At 43.7% G+C, this 26,104-nt stretch overlaps 1 protein-coding gene across 2 annotated transcripts in view; it reads left to right on the forward strand.

Moving 5' to 3' along the window:
* The window catches only part of NBAS (NBAS subunit of NRZ tethering complex), a 916,216-nt gene that overhangs the window by 516,900 nt on the left and 373,212 nt on the right, over positions 1 to 26,104 (forward strand). For both annotated transcript variants that reach the window (XM_068280281.1, XM_068280282.1), the window contains exons 39-40: positions 13,404 to 13,480; positions 15,739 to 15,876. In XM_068280281.1, the coding sequence (XP_068136382.1) occupies positions 13,404 to 13,480; positions 15,739 to 15,876 (215 nt within the window). The remainder of the gene's footprint in view (positions 1 to 13,403; positions 13,481 to 15,738; positions 15,877 to 26,104) is intronic.

Raw genomic sequence — 26,104 nt, forward strand, 5'->3', positions numbered from 1 at the left:
TTTCGGATGAAAGCAACTTTTGCATGTCATTCGGAAATCAAGGTGCCAGAGTCTGGAGGAAGACTGGGGAGAGGGAAATGCCAAAATGCCTGAAGTCCAGTGTCAAGTACCCACAGTCAGTGATGGTCTGGGGTGCCATGTCAGCTGCTGGTGTTGGTCCACTGTGTTTTATCAAGGGCAGGGTCAATGCAGCTAGCTATCAGGAGATTCTGGAGCACTTCATGCTTCAATCTGCTGAAAAGCTTTATGGAGATGAAGATTTCATTTTTCAGCACGACCTGGCACCTGCTCACAGTGCCAAAACCACTGGTAAATGGTTTACTGACCATGGTATTACTGTGCTCAATCGGCCTGCCAACTCTCCTGACCTGAACCCCATAGAGAATCTGTGGGATATTGTGAAGAGAAAGTTGAGAGACGCAAGACCCAACACTCTGGATGAGCTTAAGGCCGCTATCGAAGCATCCTGGGCCTCCATAACACCTGGGCAGTGCCACAGGCTGATTGCCTCCATGCCATGCCGCACTGAAGCAGTCATTTCTGCAAAAGGATTCCCGACCAAGTATTGAGTGCATAACTGAACATAATTATTTGAGGGTTGATTTTTTTTATTTGGTTGAAATATGCTAATTTTTTGAGATAGGAATTTTGGGTTTTCATGAGCTGTATGCCAAAATCATCAATATTAAAACAATAAAAGGCTTAAACTACTTCAGTCGTGTGTAATGAATCTAAAATATATGAAAGTGTAAGTTTTATCAGTACATTACAGAAAATAATGAACTTTATCACAATATGCTAATTTTTTGAGAAGGACCTGTATACTGCATACGTTGATAAATGCTGGTGGATTTTATATAGTAAGTAAAGAGGAAACTTGCACCTTTACTGCCTCTGACTGAAGCCAATCCTGATGTCATTTCCTCCCTTACTTTTTTTCTCCTAGAAACTGCACTTTCATATCTAACTTGCTTTGTAAACACATGTGAGCACAGCATTTCAGCAGCTTCTGTAGAGGCGTGAAGTGCATTTCCCTTCTCAGCCTCGTGTCACACTGAACTGCTCTCAGCCAATCAGTGAGGAGCAGGGATGTGGGAGGGGAGACAACAAGCTTCCCTCTTCTCGCCAATGTACCAGAATAGAGCCAGGCTGACTTAGATAAGATTCATTACAGCAGATACATTTATGATTATATTGGAATGCTTCCAATGCAGACTGCATGTAGACTACATAATAAATACAGAGCAGTGGGTAAATGGAATTAGGGTTATGTTTATTTAGACGTACCCTCAAGCACATTTTTTGCTAATCTCTTGTTTATGTGTTTTCACTGCTTTATGATGCACTAATATGTATCTTTAAAAGGACTAGTGTGGTTTAAAGTAGTGTACAAGATACAGAGGCGCCAAAAGAATAAAAGGTAATTAAATGAACTTAAAAAAACAACTGGTTAAACATTCAGACAGTCAACAATTTATTCGGAACTCCAAAAAACAATGCAACGCGTTTCACGGGCCATACATCCCGCTTCCTCAGGCAAAATTCAGTAGGAGTCACAGCATCTGTATTATATCAGCGAGCTCAGCGCCTCTGTCGAGCTCGCTGATATAATACAGATGCTGTGACTCCTACTGTATTTTGCCTGAGGAAGCGGGATGTATGGCCCGTGAAACGTGTTGCATTGTTTTTTGGAGTTCCGAATAAATTGTTGACTGTCTGAATGTTTAACCAGTTGTTTTTTTCGCAGTCCTTGCCTGTGTCTGTTTGGAGGGGGTAAGACCACCGCTGCCTCCTCTGTTTAACCAGTTGGTTTTTTAAGTTCATTTAATTACCTTTTATTCTTTTGGCGCCTCTGTATCTTGTACACTACATTGAGTCCACCCTGGGTGGAGGGTTGTTACCCTATTTTCCTGTCTACAGAGAGCGACTTTTTTTTCCTGAGTGGGGTCAGGATTGTTCTCCCCACCTGCCTATACAGTGGTTGCCTATTGGTAGCCCTGGTTTCTAAGTATAAATTTAACTTCTCATTTATTTTGTTGTCCCCAAGAGGAATTACACTATTGGGGCTCTTGGTGTCCCTCTGCTCTATTTAGTGTGGTTTAAAAGGAACCTGACATGAGAGGAATATGGAGGCTTCCATATTTATTTTCTTTTAAACAATACCGGTAGCCTGGTAGGTTTGTTGATCTTTTTGGCTGCAGTGATGTCTGCATCACTCACCTGAAACAGGCATGTGGCTAATCTTTTGCCAGATACATTTGGTCTGCATGCTTGTTCAGTGTTTATGACCAAAAGTGTTAGAGGCAGAGGATCAGCAGGATACCCAGGTAACTGGTATTGTTTAAAATGAACTTAATATGGCCGCCTCACTTCAGGTTACCTTTAAAGTGACCCCGCACCAACAGACATAAGATTATCCTAGTTATTTGTTTTTAATTAAAGTCATCCTACTGATCTATGTAGCAGAGAAAACCACAGATTATGGGCTTTTCCCAAGCAAAATGTTGATGCATCCCCAAAATATTCAAACTTCTCTGCCCTTCATTTTCTTGGTAATCTACTGCCTACTGTAAGCAACCAGAATATAGGAGAAAACTAATAATAGTGTGTTTTGCTTTTGGACAAACATACTTCATGTACATATATATTTTAAATTTTATAATTCTTTTTTGCGATAGTGATCTTTTAGGCTGCCTTCACAGTAAGACGTTACAGGCGCACGTTAGTGCAGACTGTAACGCAGCCCACCGCACAGTAATAAAAAATCAATGGGCTGTTCACAGTGCCCACGTTGCGTTACATTGTAACGCAGGACGTCAGTTGAATGTGCTGCATGCTACGGAGTTATGCGCGGCTAAGCCGCGTTAGACTGTGCACACATGCTCAGTAGTGTTGGAGGAGGAGGACTTCCCTCCTCCTCGGCCAGCCACATGGCTAATTAATATTCACTGCACGGTGTGACCTGCAGTGTTTACTTCCTGGAGCGCCGCTTTGTGCGGCGATTGGCTGGCGGGACCACGTGATGCTGCATGCGTCCAAGAGTACGCATCCCGGACGCCAGAGTAAGCTGCACAACGCGGCTCACTCTAAAGTCCACATATAAGAGCACCAGGCGTTGTGTTAGGAGCACGTTATGCGACCATAATGTCCCCTAAAACGCAACGTCTTGGTGTGTAAGTAGCCTTAAAGTGGAGCAGTCAGTCATACTATCTCAGAAAAAAAAAATCACATATATAAGTAGGTAAATACTTGCTCTACTTACATAACATATGTATTGTACTGTCCACATTTTGATTTTAGTGATTTATCTATTGTGAAAAAAAGAAGATCTTAGGGTTTTTCATTTTGTCTATGTCTATCTTGAAGCCAATCCTGACATCATTTCTTCCCTTACTCTTGTCTGAGTATCTGTGCCCGCCCTCCTCCCAGTCTTCCGACACTCCCACCCAGTTCTGCTGTAGAAAGTGCATTGAAAAATATTGGCCAATCAGAGAGGAACAGAGGTGTGGGAAGGGAAAAAAGGAGGGGAAAAGGCTTTAGCCGATCAGGCTGCATTAGTTATGTCTGAGGGGAAAGCAAAGAAGAAAAAAGAAGTTATGTGCATGTTTACCTAGTAACATGCACTCCTGGGTACTGTAAAGTATTGCGAGCGTAATACTTCACTGGAGTGACCGCTACTATGTTATTAACATAGTTAAAGGAACACTATCGATTATCATATTTTTTTCAATTGAGATAGAAAATGTTTGGGAAGTGCTGCTAACTTAGCCTGTACTTAGCCTCCCACCTGAATGCTGCCTAATTTATGCAATTCCTGCTAGATTTGGTATGGCAGGCAAAGGTGTATAACTGTGCACCTGATTGGCTGACAGGCGCTTGCTGACCAGATAAAGGTAAGAAATTGCTAGAGCTGGGAGTGAGCAATTGTGTGTATTGTAGGAAAGTGTTTACACAACTACTTAGACATTATTTGTACATTGTCATTTTAGAACACTTGGTTTGATAGTGTTCCTTTAATTAACATAGTAGTGGCCGCTCTTGTGAAGTATTGCGCTCCCAATACTTCACAGCACCCAGGAGCGTGCGTTACTAGGTGAACATGCACGTAACTAAGGAAGGCACGCTATGCTGGGCAACCGCACGTAGCGTGCCTCCCTGGATTGAGCTCGCCCCAGTGTCATGCAGCTCGCGCTGCTATAGTAGAGCAGCTTCATGAAGCTGGGCCATTCTGACCAGTAAGGTTTTGTAGGACCGTTGCTCAAGATATAGTTTGTCAACCTGCAGATCACCTCCAGTTTTTTTCCCCCTAGCCTTAAAGAGGAACTGAAGATCTTCTAAAAATAGTTTCACTTACCTGGAGCTTCTGCCAGCCCCTTGCAGCCGTCCTGTCCTGCGCTGGTCCTTCATGATCCTCCGTTCTCCCACCGACAGCTACTTTTGGTTTCGCCGACGGGCCACTGCGCCTGCGCGGCTCTGGCCACGCGTATCCTTCTTCGCGTTCCAGTCCGCAATAGCGCTATTGCAGACGGGAATGCGGGAAAAGGATACGCTTGGCAGTGCTGCGCAGGCATAGTGGACCCTCGACTTACAAGTCGAGTAACAAAACTAGCTGGCGGCGGGGAATGGAGGATCGTTGAGGAGCGCCGTAGGACAGGACAGCTGCAAGGGGCTTGCAGAAGCCCCAGGTAAGTGAAACTCTTTATTTTTAGATCTTAAGTTCCGCTTTAAGTATAGTTATATGTGCCCTGGTTAGATTTTGATGTCAGTAAACTTTATGCAGAGAAGTGCAAATCTAAGTTTGCATGCAGTTTATCTGCCATCAGCACACATTTCCATTCATTTGAACTGATCTTTGATAGCTTTTATCTGAGCCCCATGAGTCTACCTGCAGCATCCTATCTCAATATAGATAATTCTTCCTCGCCGATAAGAGCCTCCTCCTGTCTGTCAGCTGCTCATCACCTTCAGTTCCCTCCGGGCATTTTCATATTACTATCTCAAATAATAATAGGAAGATAATAAAGGTGGTTTGTTAATCTGCTAACTACAAAGAAAGGGGTCTACCTTATGTGTTGTCACAACAGGGTTGCAAATCTAAAAGCAATTAATTTGCCTTAATGGAATGTTTGTCTGTCTTTCCATGTCACCTTCAGATCTTGGCTGTTAATGTAAAACAATAAAGGTATTAATGACAATGGGCTCTACGGGTGAACACAGTTAGAGGCGCAGTAATTATTGTCATCCGTTTATCATGGCGGCTCAGGATATCACTGCTGCTTAATGTGGCTTTTATGGAAGCAACACCACACTGCAGGCATTTAGTTAAACTGTGCAGAACAGAGGGCTATTTAATATGGAAGATATGACTAACTACACAAACAGGAACAGGAACAAGTAGAATGCAATATAGCTGGTGGGGAGAGAAGAGGGTGAGGCAAGGAGATTTTGCTACCTATACTGAACAGTGTGTGGGGTGTGTGATATGACTACCTATAATAAGTGGAGAGGGGGAGATACATTGGCTTCAATTCATCAAAGGGTGTTCGATAACAAAACCCCAGTCCTTAAAATACCGCATTCGGTATTTTACACTTCACTGTGCTAATTCATCAATATTTTCCCATGTGTGGTAGAGGTTCGTAAAGTTACCGAACTACTAGGCTTCAATTCATCAAAGGCTGTTCGATAACAGCAGAGTGGTGCAGAGCAGCTTGGAATGTCCCTGTGTTGTTACAAGCTGATAACAATAGAAGGCATCCAGACATCCCTTTAGATGTAAAGGTTTTATAGTTACTGTTATTTATACTGCCTCTGCTGCTCTGAATCTGTCGATCAGTCTTTCTTAACATTTTATTTATTTGCCACAACGTAGATAAACTTCCTGGAGACATTACAAATGCCATGCTTGGTGATTTCACCACCAGCATCTTTGCATTATCAAACAGGGCCTGAAAGGGTTACACCACCGAAGGGAATCTGGGGATATATTTTGACCCGTTCTCTCTGCTCACTGCTTGGGGGGTCTGAAAGCTCACATGGAGAAGCCTGTGTGACCTATCAGCGGCACTTGCAGGAGAACAGGGGCTGTTTCTATTGGCTGCCTGCTCCTGCTAATCATGAAAACATTCACACAGAAGGCTTTCGAAGCCTGTAACGACAGGGGAGAGCTTGAGATAAACACCGAATGTGTTATCGAATGTGGGAACCTTGATGAATTAACATTTGTTGAGCACATGTCGGTAATTTATCTCATTGCTGTGTCATTTCAGCTTCTCATTCGGTAACAGCTTTGATGAATTAACATTTTCTAAAGTGCTTCGTTAAGTCAGCTGTTTTCAGCATTACCGAATGCAGTAATGCTTGATGAATTGAAGCCATTGTCTCCTACTCTGAAGGGTTTGTGGTAGGGTGTCACCTGGCTACGTGTGTGTGTGTGTGTGTGTGTGTGTGTGTGTGTGTGTGTGTGTGTGTGTGTGTGTGTGTGTGTGTGTGTGTGTGTGTGTGTGTGTCATCTGGCTACCTAAACTAAGAGAGTGTGTGAAGACATCTTGATGCCTATACTGAAAGGTGGGGGGCTGTTATGCCAATGGTTGGGAGAATCTGGCAACCTGTTCTTCACACCTAGACCTCTTTTCCCCTTATGGACTAGAGCAGTTTGACATTTTAGATATGCCCCTGTTCATTCAGCAATAAATGTATCACTAAACCCGTGCTTAGATGAGCTTCAGGAGTGGATGGATGATAACTGGCTAAAACTAAATGCTGTCAAAACAGAGTTTCTTGTCATCAGAGGTCAGCGCTTGACAGCAAAGCAGCTCCATTCTCAGCCAGCACCACTAAGAGTAGGGATTTTAAACCTGAAGAGTTAAGACTTTGTACACCACGAAAGCTCTGGAGACAGAGCCTTTTGTCATGCTGCCCCTACACTTTGGAACTACCTGCCACACCCAACTAAGGACATCTCCGTCGCTGAAAGAATTTAAATCCAAACTGAAAAGCCACCTATTTAGTAGGGCATTTACAAACAACTCTAATACAGTCCAGCCTTTACAAATGTTATTGCATTATTATTATTATTATTACTTATGACACCTCTCAGCAACAGGGGGAGGAAGTGGGAGGGTTCAGGTGATCAGCTAAGTGTTTACTTTCCCAGCATCTGACATTGGCACAGTTTTGCAAACCCAATAAATAAGAAAACATTCATCGTGCAAAACTGGTTTATGTTCAATGCGCAGAAAGTTTCATGTTGCGTCGTGACCTATAGGTCATGAAAGTGGGCCAGTGCGGCCCACAGGAGCGGCAGGGAGCGGAATTTTTTTGGGGTTTCGGCTACCTGATCCACTCGGCCCCCTGGATCAGGTAGCTTACTTTTTTTTTTTCACTTTTTGAGCCCACCTCAGGCTCTCTTTAATATATTCAAATCATTCCTTAGTTTTGTAAGACTGCTGGAGGGATAGTTCTGGGAAATACTCAGTGACATAAATATTTTCTTTGTGGATAGGTACAAATGAATGATTGATAAATAGATAGTAGTTGGCTTCTGTGATGCCCCCTTAGTGCCTTCCCATTTCCACTCCCTTATCTTCTTCTCCCACAAATGCTGTTAACTACTTAAGGACCAAGCTTAATTGAAATCTACGCCCTGTTTTGGTGCTCACCTGGCTGGCAGGGCGTAAATTTCAATTGGCCACCACTGCGCGCATCCGCCGTATCCATCGCTCCCGACGATCTAAACGCTTAATCCCTGCCGTCTGTCACCGCAGTTCACTGGCTCTGCCTGTCTCTATGACGGCAGAGCCCTGTGAGCCGGTCAGGAGCCGATTTCATTGGCTCCTGGCCCTGTCTTTCAATGTAAGCCACTCTCATTGGCTTACATTGAAAGCAGTGGCGTAGCAATAGCGGGTGCAGAGGTAGCAACTGCATCGGGCCCTTTGGCCAGAGGGCCCCCCCCTCAACCACAGAATTGGCTCTCTATTAGTCCTGTGCTGGTAGTAATCACTTCTATAGGTGCTTTTATTAGTAGTAATCATTAACAAACTGTCTCCTCCTTGCACTTCTGACACTGTGGTTGTCCTTGGCAGGTTCTGGTGTGCCGTATCAACTGTTATGTGTATAGTGCTTGGGGGGGCCCCAATGTAAAACCTTGCAACGGGGCCCATAGCTCCTTAGCTACGCCATTGATTGAAAGGCAGGGTCAGGAGCCAATAAAATCGGCTCTTGATCGGCTCACAGGAACTCTGCCGTCATAGAGACGGCAGAGTGGGTGGCCCAGGATCCTGACGTGTGGTGGTGATGGCAGTCGCGACGGGTATGTGCGGCGATTTGTCGGTATTCCATCGGGATTACGCCGTTTCTGTACCTGTGGTCTCTGGTCCTTAAGGGGTCAGATCCTTAAGGGGTCAGAGACCACTGGTACTTAAGTGGTTAAGGTGGCCATACATCTACCAATTTTGCACCCAGATTGATTCGTTATTTCTATTCAATCAGATAAAAAACGGTGCCGCAACAAGCATGCCCAATTGATGATTCAACCAATTATCGGGTCGTAGTTGATTGAAAGATCAGACATGCTGGGAAGATCTCAGTCCGATATGGTTATTCGCATGCATGGTGGTAACGGTGTTCAATATAGTGAGGAACACAACGGACGCCGCCTACCTGATCACCCTAAATGTAAATGTCCTCCCCCTTCATTCCCAGTGCCTGTGTGGTGTAAATTCTCACCTGTCCAGGTGGTGTGACTCCTAGTCTCCTTCGCTGTCTCCCTAGAGCACTGCTGTCACATGGAGCATGGGAAATGGGGCATCTGATTAGGTGGTGGTGGGAAGGACATTAACATTTGAAGGCTGGCGAGGTGGACGGAATCGGCGGCTGCACGAGGCCGATTCCTGAATGATTCCATCCTGTAATCGATTGGGAATCACAGTGTATGGGCAGCCAACAGATTTCTCTCCGATCAAATTTGATCAGAGAGAGATGTGTCGCTTGAGTAACCTGCCGTACATCGCTAGATGTATGGACACGTTTATGCTTCTTGTATATTCTCATTCTTATTTTATAAAAGCTCCTGCAGCAGAAAAGAATAGTCTTATTTACTAAAATTAATGTGTAGACTTCCCAGTCAACCAAACCAGCGATGTCCAAATCCAGTCCTTCAGTGCCAGATCCACGCCAGTGTTTAGGCTGGACAGAGACAAGGAGAAATGTGTTCTACTTGATGAACCTCACCTTTCTTGATTCAGTCCCATCAAAGTAGAGCCATGTCGACTATAACAAAAGTAAACCCATCAAGCGCACCATTTATGAGCTCTTATGGGTGGGGGATAACATCCATATTTCCCTGGACCACATTTGAAATTAGAATCTTTCACAGCAGTGAAATGGTAATCGTTACTATGAAAGTACTTCGTCTTTTGACAGTTACTATTTGCAGAACTTAATAAAAATGTGTTTATGACGAAGTGTCTTAAAATACCGCCTTAATGAAATCATTGCTAATTGCTATCGTAAGCCATCAGCCTCATCAGCCTTGTGGTCCAGAATTTAATTTATGTGGTTTAAAACTGGAAATTCCTACTTTTATTTTCTGAATAGGTTTACATTGCTTTGAGCATCACCAGATGAGAAGTATCTGTGATGTCTGAGATATTTCCTATTAATCATCTTTGACTAACGCTGAATACATTGCTGCAAGGGTACAAAGTGATGCAGAAATTATGTATAAAAATCTGTTCCCATCTTAATTAAGCATCCCCACAATACTCTACATTCAGCAAGATCTCGTAACTGGATTATTTTCACAGAGGCACCTTGGAACCTAATGAGACTTTCCAATTTGATTGTTGAGTATTGATAGTATTAGGGGTTAACTAGGCCAGGGCAAGTTTTATTTGCCGTAATTGCAAGCATAGGTTAATGGTAGGGGCCTATTCAAGGGTTTAGGTAAAAGGTCAGGGATATTGTTATGTTCTTGACAGGGTGGGCTAAAACATAGATACAAATAATGTTAGAGCTATCTGCTTCCGTGTATGGTGGAGGGTGGGTTTTGGTTGGTCAGGTGTTAAATTTATTGTTTAGGTACGTACACACGTCCAACAATTCCGCCAGATTGTCGTCTGATTTTGGTCTGTTGGAAGACAATCAGGTGTGCGTACGCGTGGCAAATGACTAGACGAATGAATGATAACATGCGGTCTGCTTGATCCATCTGGTGGATCGACTCACAAGACTGTTATATCGTGCAGTTGGCCACGTGCCTAGAAGTTGTTAGAACAATGTGAGTTTTTTTTCGAGTGCGGCCATATCGTGCAGTGTGTTGTGTCGATTGTGTGCGCAGCATGCATTTGAGTTGATTGTTTAGTTGGTTGGTGTGCAGAAAATACAAGTTGGATAATCACTTAGTCGTGTGGTCGGTCATGTTGTGGAGTTGGTCTTGCACATTGTTGGAAGTATGTACGAGCCTTTAGATTCAGTAGATAGTATGTGCTACGATGGGTCTGCTGGTGTACAGGTGAAGCAGCAATTTTTTTTGCTTTAAATTGTATGCAGCCCGAGACTGCGATGCAACCCTGGCTACGCATTTCTGGGTGCTCACTGTGACTGCCAACACTCGTAGGTCACAAAGCCAAGAGGTGGCTATTGGTTTCACTGATTACATTATCGCGCTATTTGATCACAAAAATAACCAAGTGCCGGCATTCAAGCTGAGCCTCGGGACGGAGCAGGTTGGTATCGGCTAGGGTTAGGCATTATTTTAGGAGGATTAATGTTTGGACCCTTCCCCACAATCGCTCTACAGGAAATGTAAGTTATGTAGCAATGCATGGCTCTGGTGTTTCTATCCTTCTCATGGGGTTGCAATTTCAATTCATTATAATGAAAGAAAATTGTGTTTGCATGTGTTGCAATTCCACAGTGAATCCCAATGCATGGATGGAGACATCTGTGCACTTCTGATGTCCCGGTGTATCATGTCACATCACGTTGCTGAAAGTGCGATTGGAATGCACAAGTGGGGAAAGGGCAATGAAGATAGGATAGGAGAATGTTATATTTAACGCTTAGAATTAGGAGATTAGGGTTAGGCCCGGTTCACATTAGCGTTTTTTTCCAGATCGGAACCGGAACGTATACTGTACAAACTCAACGGATGTGAAAGGATCCAATGTTAACCTATGGATCCATTCACATGCGTCTGTTGGTATGGATGCGTTCCGTACATTCCAGTCCCCGGACCTAATTGCTGCAGGCCCTAATTTTCCGGACTGTTCTGCTTAGCGGAACGTAACCGGACAAAAAGACTGCAGCATTGGGGCAATGGAAAACGTAACGTTTCTTCACACTAGTGAAGAAACGGACCATTTCACGGGGGATGGGGGCATGTGCCGACGCGAACCTGAATGACGGGAGGGTGAGGGAGGGTGCAGCAGCCGGGTGAGGGAGGCTTTATACATACCTGTGTAGTCACGGCGAAAGAAGAGGAAGCCTCTACCGCTGGCTGCTACGGAAGATTAGGTTTGTATTGCTGAGTGAAAACGGATCCGATCAAACATTGATCAGATCAGTTTTCACTATGTGAACTGGGCCGCGGATAGAGCTATCCGGATCCAGTGAAGCGGAGACCGGATCCTTTTGGCTCAAAAAATGCAATGTGAACCGTGCCTTAGTCATTTAAATACTGGTTTGCATTGGGAGGAGGAAGTTAGGGTTGGATGTCAGGAAGGTATTTACATCAGGGAGGACGTTTATGGTTAAGTAAATGATTGTTATGGGAAGGGGGTCAACACTATGGGAGAGGCTAGGGTCAGGCACATAGAAGAAAAAGGGCATTGTTCTGGAATAGCTGATCAACAGGAAAGAGCAGTGAAAACCTCTGACAAAGGTTTTGAAACAAAGCATAGTAGAATATCACTAATAGCACATTACCTATATTCTATCACCATTATCTGGTGCCAATATTGTCAGGCAACTGTGGTTAATGCACTCCTGCATAGGCCATATTGTGTGGAAGAGAGAAGACAATTTGTAAGATTTTGATGGTCGCATATTAATTGACATATCCTGCACCAAAAAACTTTCTTACAAGAGGACCAGTGCTGTGATCACAGTAGCAGATAGTTCCCTGGTTTGCAAGCTTAGACGGCTGTGTAACTCACATGGATGCTTGGGCAATCCAAGAATTTACTTTCATGGAAAAATGTATCAGTGCCATGATCATGCCTTCATATCGGACTTCTGCCAGAAATGTCTGTTGCATTATACCATTATACCATAGTCCCTTGTTTACTGGAAGACAATTCGTAATGGCATCATCATTGTCCTTAAAATGGCTGACACAAGTCTGAATAAAAAAAAAAGTCTCTGATAAATAATGACATGTGACATCATCACTGTCCTGCCGCTCTTTGCCACCCAATCAGCTGCTGACTCGGCTCGTCTCATTCACCAGGATGCATTCAAGGCTAATTTATAGTTTTTCCTCCTCTCGGCCAACTTTTTGTACAGCACCCTGTGCAGCCCCCTCTTCCGTGTCTAACATTCATGTACAGCAGCCCACTTCAGTTACATACAGATCCCTTGTGCACCAGCTCCCCTCTTCTATGTGTTGCTCCAATTTGCAGCCTTTTCTTCTACATGTAGCAATCCCTCTTACATGCCCAGGCGCCCCTTGCCCAGCAGTCGCCCAAGGCCCAGACCTTGGTGGCCTTCCCAGAAATCCATCCCTGGCTGCATTTGGAGTGCATTGGAGTAAATTATGTTTACTGCAACATCTAAAGCATGAGAATCTTGGGACAGAATAACAAACGGTTTGGCATAAAAAAGCTGCAGCATTTCAACTACAACTTCTCCCAGCTGGGTTTACTTTCAACCTGCGTTCCACCCCTCCATCCGAATTCATTCTTTTTCACTTTGCAGTAAATAGTGCTTCTGCCATTTCATTATTTCTGCTCTCCTTGCTATTGGCTGTCATTGTTATTAGGAAAAATGGGGACTATCACGGCTTACGGACTCGCGTGATGGGATTCTGCAGTCCCAGCACTTTTCCTGCCGGAATGCCCTCCGCTTTCTTCCAGTAGTTGATTTTTATTTTATGACCCGCTGATTATCCCAGTGAAATGTGTGTCGGATCCCATCCCACAATCTGCCTCGGCATCTGTCTCACCGAGTTTAGCAGCAATGCGAAAATATTTTTCCTTACAATTAACGTAAGGCACTATTACAGTTTGATAGTCCATGATCGCTTCATGAATCATTGAAATGGCGCATATCATTATACCGTGTGCTGCGTAATGACTGCTGTAGCCCTAACGCACTGCAAAGTCATTTGGGGATTTTTTTAATCGGCTACGTATGCAGCTCATAATAACTCTTTGCTTGTTTTCTCTTCTCCTCTTTTCCAGTTTTGCTGCAGTTGGCGAGCGACAGTTTGCCGAACGATCTCACGCTGTCCGTTGCCTACCTGCTTGCTCTTCCTCAGGTAACCACTGCATGTGTGTTCTGTCTTCTTTCTGTTGATGCTGCACTGATAATTACCATATATTTCAGCATATAGGACGCACGGCTTCTCCAACGCAATTGAGGGGAATAAGTCAGTGCATCTTATATGGCAAATATTTGGCCAGGTCCCCGGTCTTGCCAATTCAGCAATGCATGGCGTTTCCTCTGTCTGTCTCTTCTGCTTAATACAGCCAATTCTCTGTTGCTGTATACACTCGTCCTGCATGGCCTCTGTCCTTTCAGGTTCCCTGGCGCCCTCTAGCTGCACACAGCATTGGGTCACATATGACGTGTGCAGCTAGAGGGCGCCAGTGAACCGGGAAGGACAGAGGCCACGCAAGAAGAGTGTGTACAGCAGCAGAAACGAACGGAGATGTCGCACATCGATAGATAGGTAAGAGCACGCAGTTAGATGTTGTAGTGAGTGTAGATGTGAGAGTAGCTGGGAGAGTCATCAGTGTAGCTGTGAGTTTTTGTACTTTTTTATTATTATTATTATCATTATTGTCCAATAAAGATGGTAAATTTTGGGAAAAAATAGTTTTTCTTCCTGAAAACCTAATCCACCTTTTAAAGTAGAACTCCACCCATTACCATATCACGGCAAGTGCATGTAGGTGTGAAATTCATACTCACCACCCCAAAGACTTTAATTTGGGGATGTAAGTATAAAAACACAAACACTGGCATGCATGATAGGTGGGGGCCCCAGGCTCTGCCACCACCCAAGACCCGCAATCCCGCATGTGACACCAAGGGGGAGCGTGGGTGTGGGCCCCACTGCTTTTACCACCCACAACTACCCCTGAATGCTGATTGCCAAACACAAGAGAATCAAATGCTCAGTCCCAGACAGCCGGTCCGCAGAAAGCCTGTCGGCCAATAAGGTGCACATACTTACATCTATGTCTGCTGTACCAAATCTAGCAGAGCTGCAATGATTCAGCCATAGACAGGAAAGAGAGTGAGAAAAACCACAACAATGAAAGAAAAAAGTTTGAGGAAACTATGTGACACTAACTACTCTAGTACCTTTCAAGTGGTACAAACTTTTACAATTAGGGCTTGAACGACAAAAAGAAAATAGAGACCGAGGGCCCAATCTGACATGGTATTTTTGATGAAACAGAGAATATTTAATGAAAAAAATATATTTACAAGTAGGGGTCACCTCACAGGCAACCACTGATTAAGCAGGTGGGGAGAATTTGAACCTGACCCCACTCAGGTCTAAAAAGTCGCTCTCTGTAGATAGAAAAAGGGTGGGGAAACACCCCTCCACCAAAGGGTGGACTATATATGTGTAAACACGAGGATAACCGAGGCGCCAATTAAGGATAAAAACGATTGAAAACCGTCTAAAAGGAAGGAAGTGGGTGGACTCACCTCCCTCAGGTAAATAATGATCAGGCCAAATGAGCAGTTATAAATATAACAGTAATCTTTATTAAAACAAATCTCCAAATGTGCAACACGTTTCACGGGCCAACATCCCGCTTCATCAGGCAATCAAGTGTGACAGACAGAGGCGCTCTGGCTCTATGACTGATCAGTTTGGTGTTCTCCACACTTGATTGCCTAATGAAGCGGGATGTTGGCCCGTGAAACGCGTTGCACATTTGGAGATTTGTTTTAATAAAAATTACTGTTATATTTATAACGGCTCATTTGGCCTGATCATTATTTACCTGAGGGAGGTGAGTCCACCCACTTCCTTCCCTTTAGACAGTTTTTGATCGTTTTTATCCTTGATTGGCGCCTCTGTTATGCTCGTGTTTACCACAAGCTTTTACAATTGGCAGTTCCAACTCACTTTGAAAGGGAAATTTACTGGGCAGAATAGCTCATCAACGTAAATAGACATTAGCATTACAAAAGCAATTTGGTGCATTGCAAATCAGTGTATATTACGTACCATATGCATTTTAAATAGGCCTTTTAATCCCGACCATGATTTTGCTTCAAGCATTTGTGCGTCTGTTTTCTCTCATATACTGGAATGCCGCAGTGCTTCCGCTTTGCTATGATTTTAAATCACATCTTTGAGCGGAATTGGTAAGCAACATAATTATTTAAAGATTAGGTTGCAGAGGCATTAATTAGCCGAGCACCAGTCTCTTGTAAACCATTAAACCGGGCACTGATGCCACTCCACTGGCGGAGGACTTAAATCAAAAGCATTGTGTGTTGTCCTCGGCCAAGTCATTTCCATGCCTGTCATTTTTCCTCCCATCCCAGGTCCTCGATGCCAACAAGTGCTTTGAGAAGCAATCGCATTCGGCGCTGTCTCTCCAGCTGGCGGCTTATTACTACAGCCTGCAGATCTATGCCCATTTGGCACCATGCTTCAAGGACAAGTGCCATCCTCTCTACAGGGTGAGTCCAGCGAGCTGTCTGTTTCCCCTCCGCTCTACAATGCAGGTGATCCGATAAACTGGCTTACAACATAAGTTACACCTAATTAAAGGGCTTATTTTTTATCACATCGCTGGATGTCATGATATAATTCTCCAGAATTGGCCCTGGCAGCCCAGAGGTGAGAGAGAAAGGTAATGCCCTATGCTTAGATTCTTCATGTTGCCGGCTAGTTTATGTTTTCTCTTCTGAACTTACTGAACTGATATTAAAAAGACAACACTAATAATATAATATGATGAGCGGGGTAAATGTCTTGAATAAAAATGTGGTTATAAAGCAAGAAAAAAATGCACTTCATGTCAACATCCTTGAAATTATTACATTGCAATTTATGTTTGAATAATTTAAAGTGGGATTATTCTCCCAAAACTAACATTTCAGTAACTACTGTCGGTTACATGATCAATGAGATTCAAATACTTCTGAAATTATACAGATGTATGCAGCTTGAAAAAGAACCAATCAATTTAAACCTGGGTTTAAATTGATTGGTCCATTTTCAAACTGCGTACATGTGCATGCATATTTGCATACATTTGCATCAACTTGGAAGAATTTGCATAACTGTGATTATCCCTATTAGTTACTGAAAGGGACATTTGAAAGCATTCCCTGTGTGTTATGCTGGGAATACATGGGTCGACCCGGCGGCTCGATTAGCCGCCGGATCGACAACGCCGTGTCCCTGCCGCCGTCCGGATCGATTCCCGCTCGTCCCCGCGGGCGCTCCTTATCTTCCGTTCAATTCCCCGCTATTGTCCGCCCGCAGGGATCGAGCGGGGTTACCGGACCTGTCGGAAATGATCAATCGAGCCATCAGCGGCTCGATTGATAAGAAATAATTGCGCCGTGTATGCCCAGCATAAAAGCATTTATTTTCACTGCAGAGAGCGGTACAGGGTTGCTTATCTCTGGTTATTCAGAAAATGTAATCATTGCCATCCAGGGGTCACTCTCTGCCTGTATGGGGATTCTGCTCCCTCCCTCTGCTGAATAGACACATTGCTCTGGCAACAGCAACACAGTCACTTACAGGTCTCTGAAAGTGTAGTTATGTCTGTGTTACACTCCCAGTCTTGGATAGTGTGGTTGTGCCCGTGTGACACACTTGCTCTCTGGAAGTGTAGTTATGTCTCTGTTACACACCCAGTCTCTGATAGTGTAATTATGTCCCTGTTACACATCCGGTCTTGTATAGTGTGCCAGTAGTTATGTCTGTGTGACTCTCCCAGTCTCTGATAGTGTAATTATGTCCCTGTTACACATCCGGTCTTGTATAGTGTGTGAGTAGTTATGTCTGTGTGACACTCCCAGTCTGTAATAGTGTAGTTATGTTGGTGTTACACACCCGGTCTTGCAGAAGGCCTTGTGTTGGTGTGTCTCCCTCCAGCAAGCATTGGCCCTCCAGCTGGTGTGTGAAATATAAGACCATAATAAAGGCTGTGTGAATGAAACAAAGGACTTTCTGTCACCTATTACCTGAAAGAAAAAATAAATGTCTAGAAAATCAAGTCTCATGCTGCAATCCCTCTTTATGCCTTCATTTACAAATCAACAGTTCTAGAATGATGTGGCACAATGTGAACATTTGCTTGAATTACTCTTTTTTTTTTTATTTCCATTCTTTTCTCTGACATCTCTCCCTGGTGCTGGCTATGCAGTGTTTTACTTCATATTTCATCTGTCAGAGCTGTGTAGTGTAGGGTCATTGTGACTGGTAATGCGAGTGAATATAAGTAGGCCCTCACAGCACATAATCATTGTACATTTTGTTGAGCTGACAGATCAAATCTGTAATAAATATGTGCTTGGCTAGCTTAAGGCCCAGTTCCAGGCAAAGTCTTGTAGTTGGAAATGTAGTAAAGGTTTAGTACATGTTATACTACAGGTTTGTAATGCAGTCTGTGACGAAGCTGGGGAGAATTTCCCATGTTGCAGATTGTCAGGGTGTGTATACACGCTAGCCTGAACTCATCAGAGATCACCCAAGTGGCCCTGTCTGCCGATAATCTAGTATTTGCTCAGCCGCCCTGATATGCTGTTGAAAGACCTAACAAGCTCTTGTCGGATTGGTGATTGAGACCACACCCCTCTTTATGCAGGCACGTGGCCATACTGTACCTGTGTGAGTGCTGCCACTCCTGCACGGTAAGCCGGAGCTGCTCGTGCGTAGGCATGGCCGTGCTCATACGGGTTCATCTCTGTTACATGTTATAGAGTTCGCTCAGCTCTGACTGGATAGTGTAATTGTTAAGGTCTCTCTACCTCTGACACAGGCGACCAGGGTTCAAATCTCAACTCTTCCTGTTCAGTAAGCCAGCACCTATTCAGTATGGATCCTTGGACAAGACTCCCTAACATTGTTACTGCCTACTGAGCACACCCTAGTGGCTGCAGCTCAAGCCGCTTTGAGTCCGCCAGGCGAAAAGCATAATATACATTTTATTGGTCTTGTCTCCTGCCTCTGCTTCTTCTATTTATCTTAAAGTGGAAGTAAACTTATAACTTCCTCTCTGCTCTAAGAAGTTAGCCACAGCATGATAACCTTTATGGGAAAAAAAAATCTTCATTAGAAATTTTGGTAAACCATAAAAATGTTTTAATTGGTTTCACTTTTGCAAGGAACACTAAAAGGGTTAGTCGACAGTGTTCACTGTGTAAGGAGAGCTGCCACGGCTGAGCTCCTGCAGTCTATTCACATCCGCTGATAAGAATAATTAGACAACTTGATCTTGCTAAACGAACACAGAAAAGGGAATTGCTTCATTTACTATATGTGGATTAAAGACTTTTCATTGTGTGCTGTGCAAGAGATCAGGTCTGCTTTAACTGTTGTGTGTAATATAACCACGGACATTAATCTACAGGCCCCACCCCCCCCCAACTTTTTCGTTCTGGAGTTTATTCCTTATTGTATATGTGCCGTGTGACGCTTCCGTGATTTATAGAGAAAGAAGGGGTATTAATAAGATTTCCTTTTGAACGCAAGAAACAAATGAATTTGCTAACTCAATTAGCTGTGAAGAATAGTGATTGGTTGCTTCCCTGCAACTTCGAAATCTGATTGCCGACTTTGTAAATGAGACCTTCAGCGTAAATCTTCCTCTTGTCCGCGGCCCAGTCGCTTTTCCGGACTGGACCTAATTGATTAAAAATAAATAACGTGCCCGTGGCGCAGGGAGAATGCGTTCATATAACTATGTCTATTCTCCAGCTAATCTTTTATCCCTTGACAGCTGTATTTGTACATAATTGTCTTACCTCTCGTTTCTTTCCGTAATGAACAGCGCGGTTCAGGAAACCCAGGAGGTAATTTATAGTGAGAATAAATTATATAGGGAAATATATCACAAAGCTATTTTCTTAGCAGGGATCTTTTTTTTTAGCTGCAATGACCATAAATCCTGCAGGCGAAACTCTATTAGCTGACCTGTGGCAAGAGAACTTTAAATACAGATTGGAACGAGGCACTTGTCTTCATCAGGAACTGTCTGGAGAGAGCGGGCCGAAGTAAGCCGTGCCCTCCAGCTGTCCCAGCGTGTTGTGCTGCCGCACTTCTCTCCTACGCTGGCTATAGGGCAAATAAAAAGCAGGCCTTCCAACCCCATGCTGCTCTGCTGTAGTCTCTAATGCCCCAACACACAGCGTTTACGGTTTCCTTTACAGTCATGCAAGTAAGAAAGTTGATGTTGTTGTCTTGACGTGGGATCATAGCCATTGTTTTCTTTATTTTAATTGAGGTTGGTATAAGGGCCGGTTCACACTTGTTCAGGAACCGTATCTGTGTTGTACGTTTTTTGACGTGGACAAAAAGAGTCACGGATCCCAATGTTAAATATAGCGGCCGTCTTCACGCTGGTCAAAAAACGGATCCGTGGGATGCGTGCATGAAAACTGGACAGAGAGCCCGGACTTTGCACTTTTTCCCAGAGCCCGGATCCCCGCGGGGGCAATGAAAGGCAACATAAAAATGGACCTCCCTCTACACAGAGAACTTTGCTCACAAAACGGATGCCAACAGGGCCGGATTTGTACTCTTTACCACCCAAGGCCACTGTCACTAGCCGCCTCCTTCAGTATAGGTAGCGAGATGACCCCTCCCCCCCTTCCCTCTAGTATAGCTAGCCTGATAACCCCCCAGTATAGGTAGCCAGATGATCACTCCCCTCTTTCCCTCAAGTATAGGTGTCAGATGACTCCCTTAATCCCTCCCCCCACCCCTTTCAGTATAGTTTAGCCTGCTTCTTTGGTGCCCTTGCTCCTGTGGTGCCAAATGCCATGGCCTAGGTGGCCTTGGCCTAAAGCAGGCCTTGGATGCCAAAGCGGATTGCCTACTGCCTGCTCCTTCCCTCAGCGTCATTTTTGCGGACCTCCTATCCAATAGAAACACACATGAAAGAAGGACACAGGCCTGCTGGACAATGTGCATTGTTTCAAAGGAAATAAATATGGCAGCTTACGTATATATCTCACTTCAGCTGTCCTTTATATTAAAAATCGCTCCAAAAAGGTCAATTAAAGTGCTCAGTGATTGCAATAGCAATTCCTACTGGGTCCCAGCTCTTAGGCAAGATTCGCTAATTAATGCCTCAAAAAATACTCTTCAGCTGATCTGAAAATAAATGAGGTTCTGTAGACAGATGTCCTTCCGACATTTATTTCATGATAACTAAAATTATACGTATAATAAGACAGCGCTGGCCAAATAAGGGCACCCCTCTGGAGTTACTCAGCCTCAGAAATATTCTCTGGTCAGGCTGCCAGGGTGACACATTGGTACTTGGAAGGCTATAGCTGCACAAGGCATTTGTCTGATAGTAAATAGTCTGCTCTGTCCACAGTCTGCTGAGGGAAGATAAGCTGCATGCAAATGATTAGTCATGTGGAGGCCGCTTCAGGTGTGGGGACTGACTGGCGTCTGCTTAGCACATTTTCTATGGCAAAGTGGACCTGTCACTAAAATCCAACTTCACATGCGTCAGTGCAACTCATGTCAACATTGCAAATTATATATTTTGATGAAAGAAATACTACTTTGTTTTTGGGCGCAAGGAAATGTCTTTAACTTAACTAGTTAAATTCTATCAATATTTCTTACTGAGCACAAGCTCAGGGATCCCCTTGTCAAAATTTTACAATCTAACAAATGAACTACATTGTGTGTTTTCACACTTTTTGCTCTCTTTATCCCCTTCTTTTTGTGATGGTGCTTTTTTTTTTATTTTTGCTTACTTATATTTTGCATTATGTTATAGAATAAAGATGGTCCCCTACTCTTAACTCATTTAGGACTTACAGGCTCTTGCACCTTAAAGTGGATCCAAGATAAACTTTTACACATTTCATAATTATGCCCCTTACATATATTTTATAGGACATTCCTCAAACCAAATACTTTTTTTTTTAATGTCCTAATACCTTATAAACCAAAGAAGCTGCACCCACAGCTCCTGCAGCACCTAGGCATTCTGAGTCCTATGTAGCAAGTGCTCATGGGAGCTCAGTCTCCAAAGGAGGAGGAGGAGGTGTTACCAGCAGGGAACTGCTAAGATTTCAGAGGAAAGGGGGGGAGGGGGGAGAGAGGAGGAAAGGGGGGGGGGGGTTTACAGGCTGAAGGGTGGAGATACAGAGCAGCTTGGCTGTGTAATGATGACAAGCACAATATGGCTGCTCTGATTTTATCAATGGAAGACAAAATCATAAACTGTTGAGGCTGTTTGCTAAACTTTAGATAGGATATATTGACAGGTTACTTGCTGTCGTTTTTTTTTTTTCATTTTACACTTCTTGATCATTGTGATTGGCTCATAGTGATCAGGGTGTCAGGAGCCAATGACATTGGCTCCTGGCTGAGGTACGGAGCTCGGTCAGGGGGAAACTTACTATGGCAGAGGTGCCCACACTTTTTCGGCGTGTGAGATACTTTAGAAATTTAGCAAGTCAAAATGATCTACCTATGTGCAATTTTAGGAGGACACTTCCATATACAGAATGGAAAATGTAGTGGAGTCGGGATGTACCATAAAACCTTGGCGATCTAATGGTAGGTCACGATCTATCTAATGAGCACCCCTGTGCTATAGTGTTTTGTACACTGGAGCCAGCTGTATTGAAACCATGCCACTTCACCAGGCTTAGGCTGCCACAAGTGTGGCATAGTTTTAACTACGGTCGGTCCCGAAGCGGTTAAACATGGTGAAATGTAGGTAAATGATTTACTTTCAGAGAGCTCTGTTATTGAATATCTACCGTGTATACTCATGTATAAGTCAACCCGAGTATAAGACACACACACACACACACTTCTACCTTAAAAAATTGGGGAAAATGGTTGTGCGGGGGGTCGGCAGCCCGCACACTTGACCACACAACACCAAAGTTGGAGGGACACACAGCATGCCTGTGGTGGGTTCTAATACACTGGGGAGGGGGGGGGGAGGAGGGGTTGCACTTTGCCAGTGACTCGTGTATAAGCTGAGACCCCCACTTTTGGAATACTTTTTTGGGCCCAAAAAACCCAGCTTCTACACGAGTATATACAGTAGTATAAACTATATTTTTTGGTTCTTCAATGTGCTTTTAAACGGATACTTAAGTCTGGCCAAAAAAATGAGTTTAACTCACCTGGGGCGTCCCTCAGCCCCCTGCAGCTGATCGGTGCCCTCGCAGCTCCGCTCCGATGCTCCTGGACCCGCCGGCGACGACTTCCGCTTTCGCCGTCACCGACCGACAGGCATGGGAACGCGAGTGATTGTTCGCCTTCCCAGCCACAATAGCACCCCCTATGCGACTATTGAGGCAAGAAGGCCGCAATAGTCGCATAGGGGGTGCTGTTGTGGCTGGGAACGCGAACAATCACTCGCGTTCCCATGCCTGTCGGTCGGTGACGGCGAAACCGGAAGTCGTCGCCGGCGGGTCCAGGAGCATCGGAGCGGAGCTGCGAGGGCACCGATCAGCTGCAGGGGGCCGAGGGACGCCCCAGGTGAGTTAAACTCATTTTTTTGGCCAGACTTAAGTATCCCTTTAATGGGTTTTAATCTACTTATAACAGTTAATACAATGCTGTAGCATTTAATGTCAAAAATGTATATTAAAGAAGCAAAGACAACTTTGTTTGTATCTCTGAAACATTGTAACCCAAGTTATTTGTAAGTAGGGAGCTGTCTGTATTCCATTTTCTAGAGAGTTTTTTTCTCTCCTTTTATTGTTTTTTAGAGAAAACGCGTAACAAAGGCTATTATCCATTGTATTTGTGCACAGGAGGTGCTAACGGGTAGAAATGCATTTCAAACTGCTATATCTCAACCTGGTAAATGGTCATGGCAGCAAGCCACAAATGGGTACAACTTAACAAGGCTGCGGAACAATGAATGTCTTAAAAGGCTTGCCAACACCTTTTTCCTGCCTTTTCACATCAATTTTCCCTTTTCAACGCTCGTTCAATAATCGTTTGCATTAACATGGCAAAAATAAGGAGAGCGTATGAAGTCTGTTATTTAACCCTACGGCATCCTTTATAATAATTACGCTGTGTCGCTGCGTCCAGCAGTTATGCAGCGTCCTTGTTGTTTTGTTACTGCGCACATGCACAGTAACAAACAGCTGGACGGGACCAGGGAGTGGGGTGGGCGGTTGCATTCGCGCGGCGGGTGCGCGCATGGTGGGTGCGGGCATGCACAGTGACTGGCGGCATCAGCGGCGGTAAAAAAAAAAAGACCTAGAGCCTGTTTTTAATTTCAATACTTTTTTATTGAATTTTTCAAACTTCTTTTAACATTGGTCATCAACAACAAACATATTTGTACACGCCATGCTAGGGATCAAGTATATTGGAATGTCATTGTAATGTCCTTGGTTGTAGATAGTTCATTACTCGTAAACCATTGTATGAAACTCTAATAGTATTCTAAGCTAATTTTTGGCAGATATTAACAACCAATAGAAACTAGCAAGGAGCGCTATAGACATCAGGTAGGAGGTAAAGTGTAAGAAGATAGGAAGAAAGGAAAGGGTAACAAGCAAGGATGTTATATACTTTTGGTCATACATAGCGATTTAAAAGCTTCTAAATGGCTAGTGGGCAATTATCACACTAAGGAGATAACCATATACCTTATCCATAAACTCAGGAAATGTAGCAGAACCACTAGCATTGCTTATCTCATGGTATTGTATACTCTCGGCCGTAGGGAGGTCCAGGGTATAACTAGAAAGGTCTAACCTAGGGGACTCTTCTTAATAGGGTCATGGAACTCTAGTGTACAGTTCGTGGTGTTGTCTTTTTCGGGTGTCTTATTGCTGACTATGTGACAGTCTCACAGTTGGGCAGGATACCTTAGTTAGGTCGGTGTGTAGGGTTAGATTTATCAGTAGATCTAGTGCTTAGTAAGTCATTGTCTTGCGTCTTAGGGACCCTGTGTTATTGTGTTATGATCTTGTACGCTTTGGTGGTATTGCTTCTTAGTCTTGCGTTTACTATATTTTCTAGTAGTATGTTGGAGTTTGTGCTAGCAATTATTTGAGAGAGTGATGGTATGGCGTCAGAGTTCCATTGGCTTAACAATATTTGTTTCGTTGCTAGGCATAGATGTACTATTGAGGGTCTGAGATCGTGGTCAAATTTGTCTATATTGCAATGTAGTAGGGCTAATGTCGGGTCTGGTGTAACAGTGATGTTTGCCATGGAGCTGATTTTTGTAAATATCTGGTCCCACATTGGTATAGCTAGGGGGCATTCCCAAAGGATGTGATACAATGAATCTATGTTCCCGCATCCTCTCCAGCACAATGGGGATTGTTTTTTAAATGTGGCCAATTTGCGGGGGGTGAGGTACCAGTTGTAGAATATTTTTAGGAGGGTTTCTAAGTGAGTAGAACAGTGAGAGTATTTCGTTATGGAGCGAATGCTTTTTTGTAAGTTTTCCAGTGAAAATTCTGATTTGAGGTCTTGCGACCATTTTTTGTAGTGCTTGTCTGGGGATGTTGATTGGTGGATAGGTTCTGTAAGGGATGAGTACCAATGGGATAAACCTCCTTTTAGGGTGTTGGGGGATTTTAGGTATGCTAGAAGGTGGTTTGGGAGATGAATTTGCGTGAGATTTTTTGCGGCTAGATAGTGGGTAATTTGTAGGTATGTTAGAAACTCTGAAGGTGGGAGTTGAAATTGATCCACTATTTGATTGAAGGGAAGTGGGATATTGTTATTGTATATGTCTTCTATGTATGTTATTTTAGATTTAATCCAATTGGACATGTTGATATTTTTAATAAGTAGTGAGAAAGTGGTAATAGGAAGTTTGATTGGAAGATCTGTGTCGTTTTTTTTCCTGGTACGGTGGTAGAATTGCCATGCGTCGAGGGTGTAGAGCCTGTTTTTAAATGGGCTTAGGTCCACTAGTTAATGTATAATTTGTTTGGCCACTATATTTAGAAGGTAGCACTTCCCATCAGCCTCGAGGTCCTACAGGCCTGTGCGTAAGGTCTCGTATTTGCAGGTCCTTTTTGTCTTTCAAAAGGAGTTTTAAGTATGGCGTGGAGTGGAAAAACAATTGATATGTTCAATCTATACAGTGTTCAAGCCTTGTGAAAACTTGCACTGTTTCTTAGGGCAACTCACAGTTATATACTTACTTTATTCATTGGAACACTTTGAGAGGACCTTCATTAGGTAAGGATTGTGCCCAAATTAAGAAAGCTAGCATCTGATCTGCATGCTTCTTCTGGGTCTAAGGCTAAAAAAATATGTAAGGCAGAAGATCAGTAGAACTGCCAGGTAACTAGTACGTGGAGAATTGAATAAATAGCCTTCTCGCTCAAGTTCCCTTTAAAGCGGATCTGAGATTAAAAACTAACTATAACAAGTAACTTGTCTATATATTTTATCTAAAGTTCAGATAGTTTACACAGCATATCTAGCTGCAAATGTTTATGATTATTTATTCCTATGATACAATGAGGGCAGCCATGTTCTGTTTGTCACATTGCCACAGGCTAAGGGCTGGAGATGCTATCAGCTTGCCTGTGTGTAAATTCAGTCTCCTCTTCTCCTCACCTCTGCCTCGGAAATCAATGGCTAGTAACACCTCCCCTCCTCCTTCCCAGACTGAACTCCTGTAAGCCCTTGCTACTGCACAGAAAAAACAAAGAACAAACTTTCGCTCAACAATACAGCACTGGCCCTTTAATA

The sequence above is a fragment of the Hyperolius riggenbachi genome, chromosome 4 (genome assembly GCF_040937935.1).
Source record: "Hyperolius riggenbachi isolate aHypRig1 chromosome 4, aHypRig1.pri, whole genome shotgun sequence".
Taxonomy (NCBI): Eukaryota; Metazoa; Chordata; class Amphibia; order Anura; family Hyperoliidae; genus Hyperolius; species Hyperolius riggenbachi.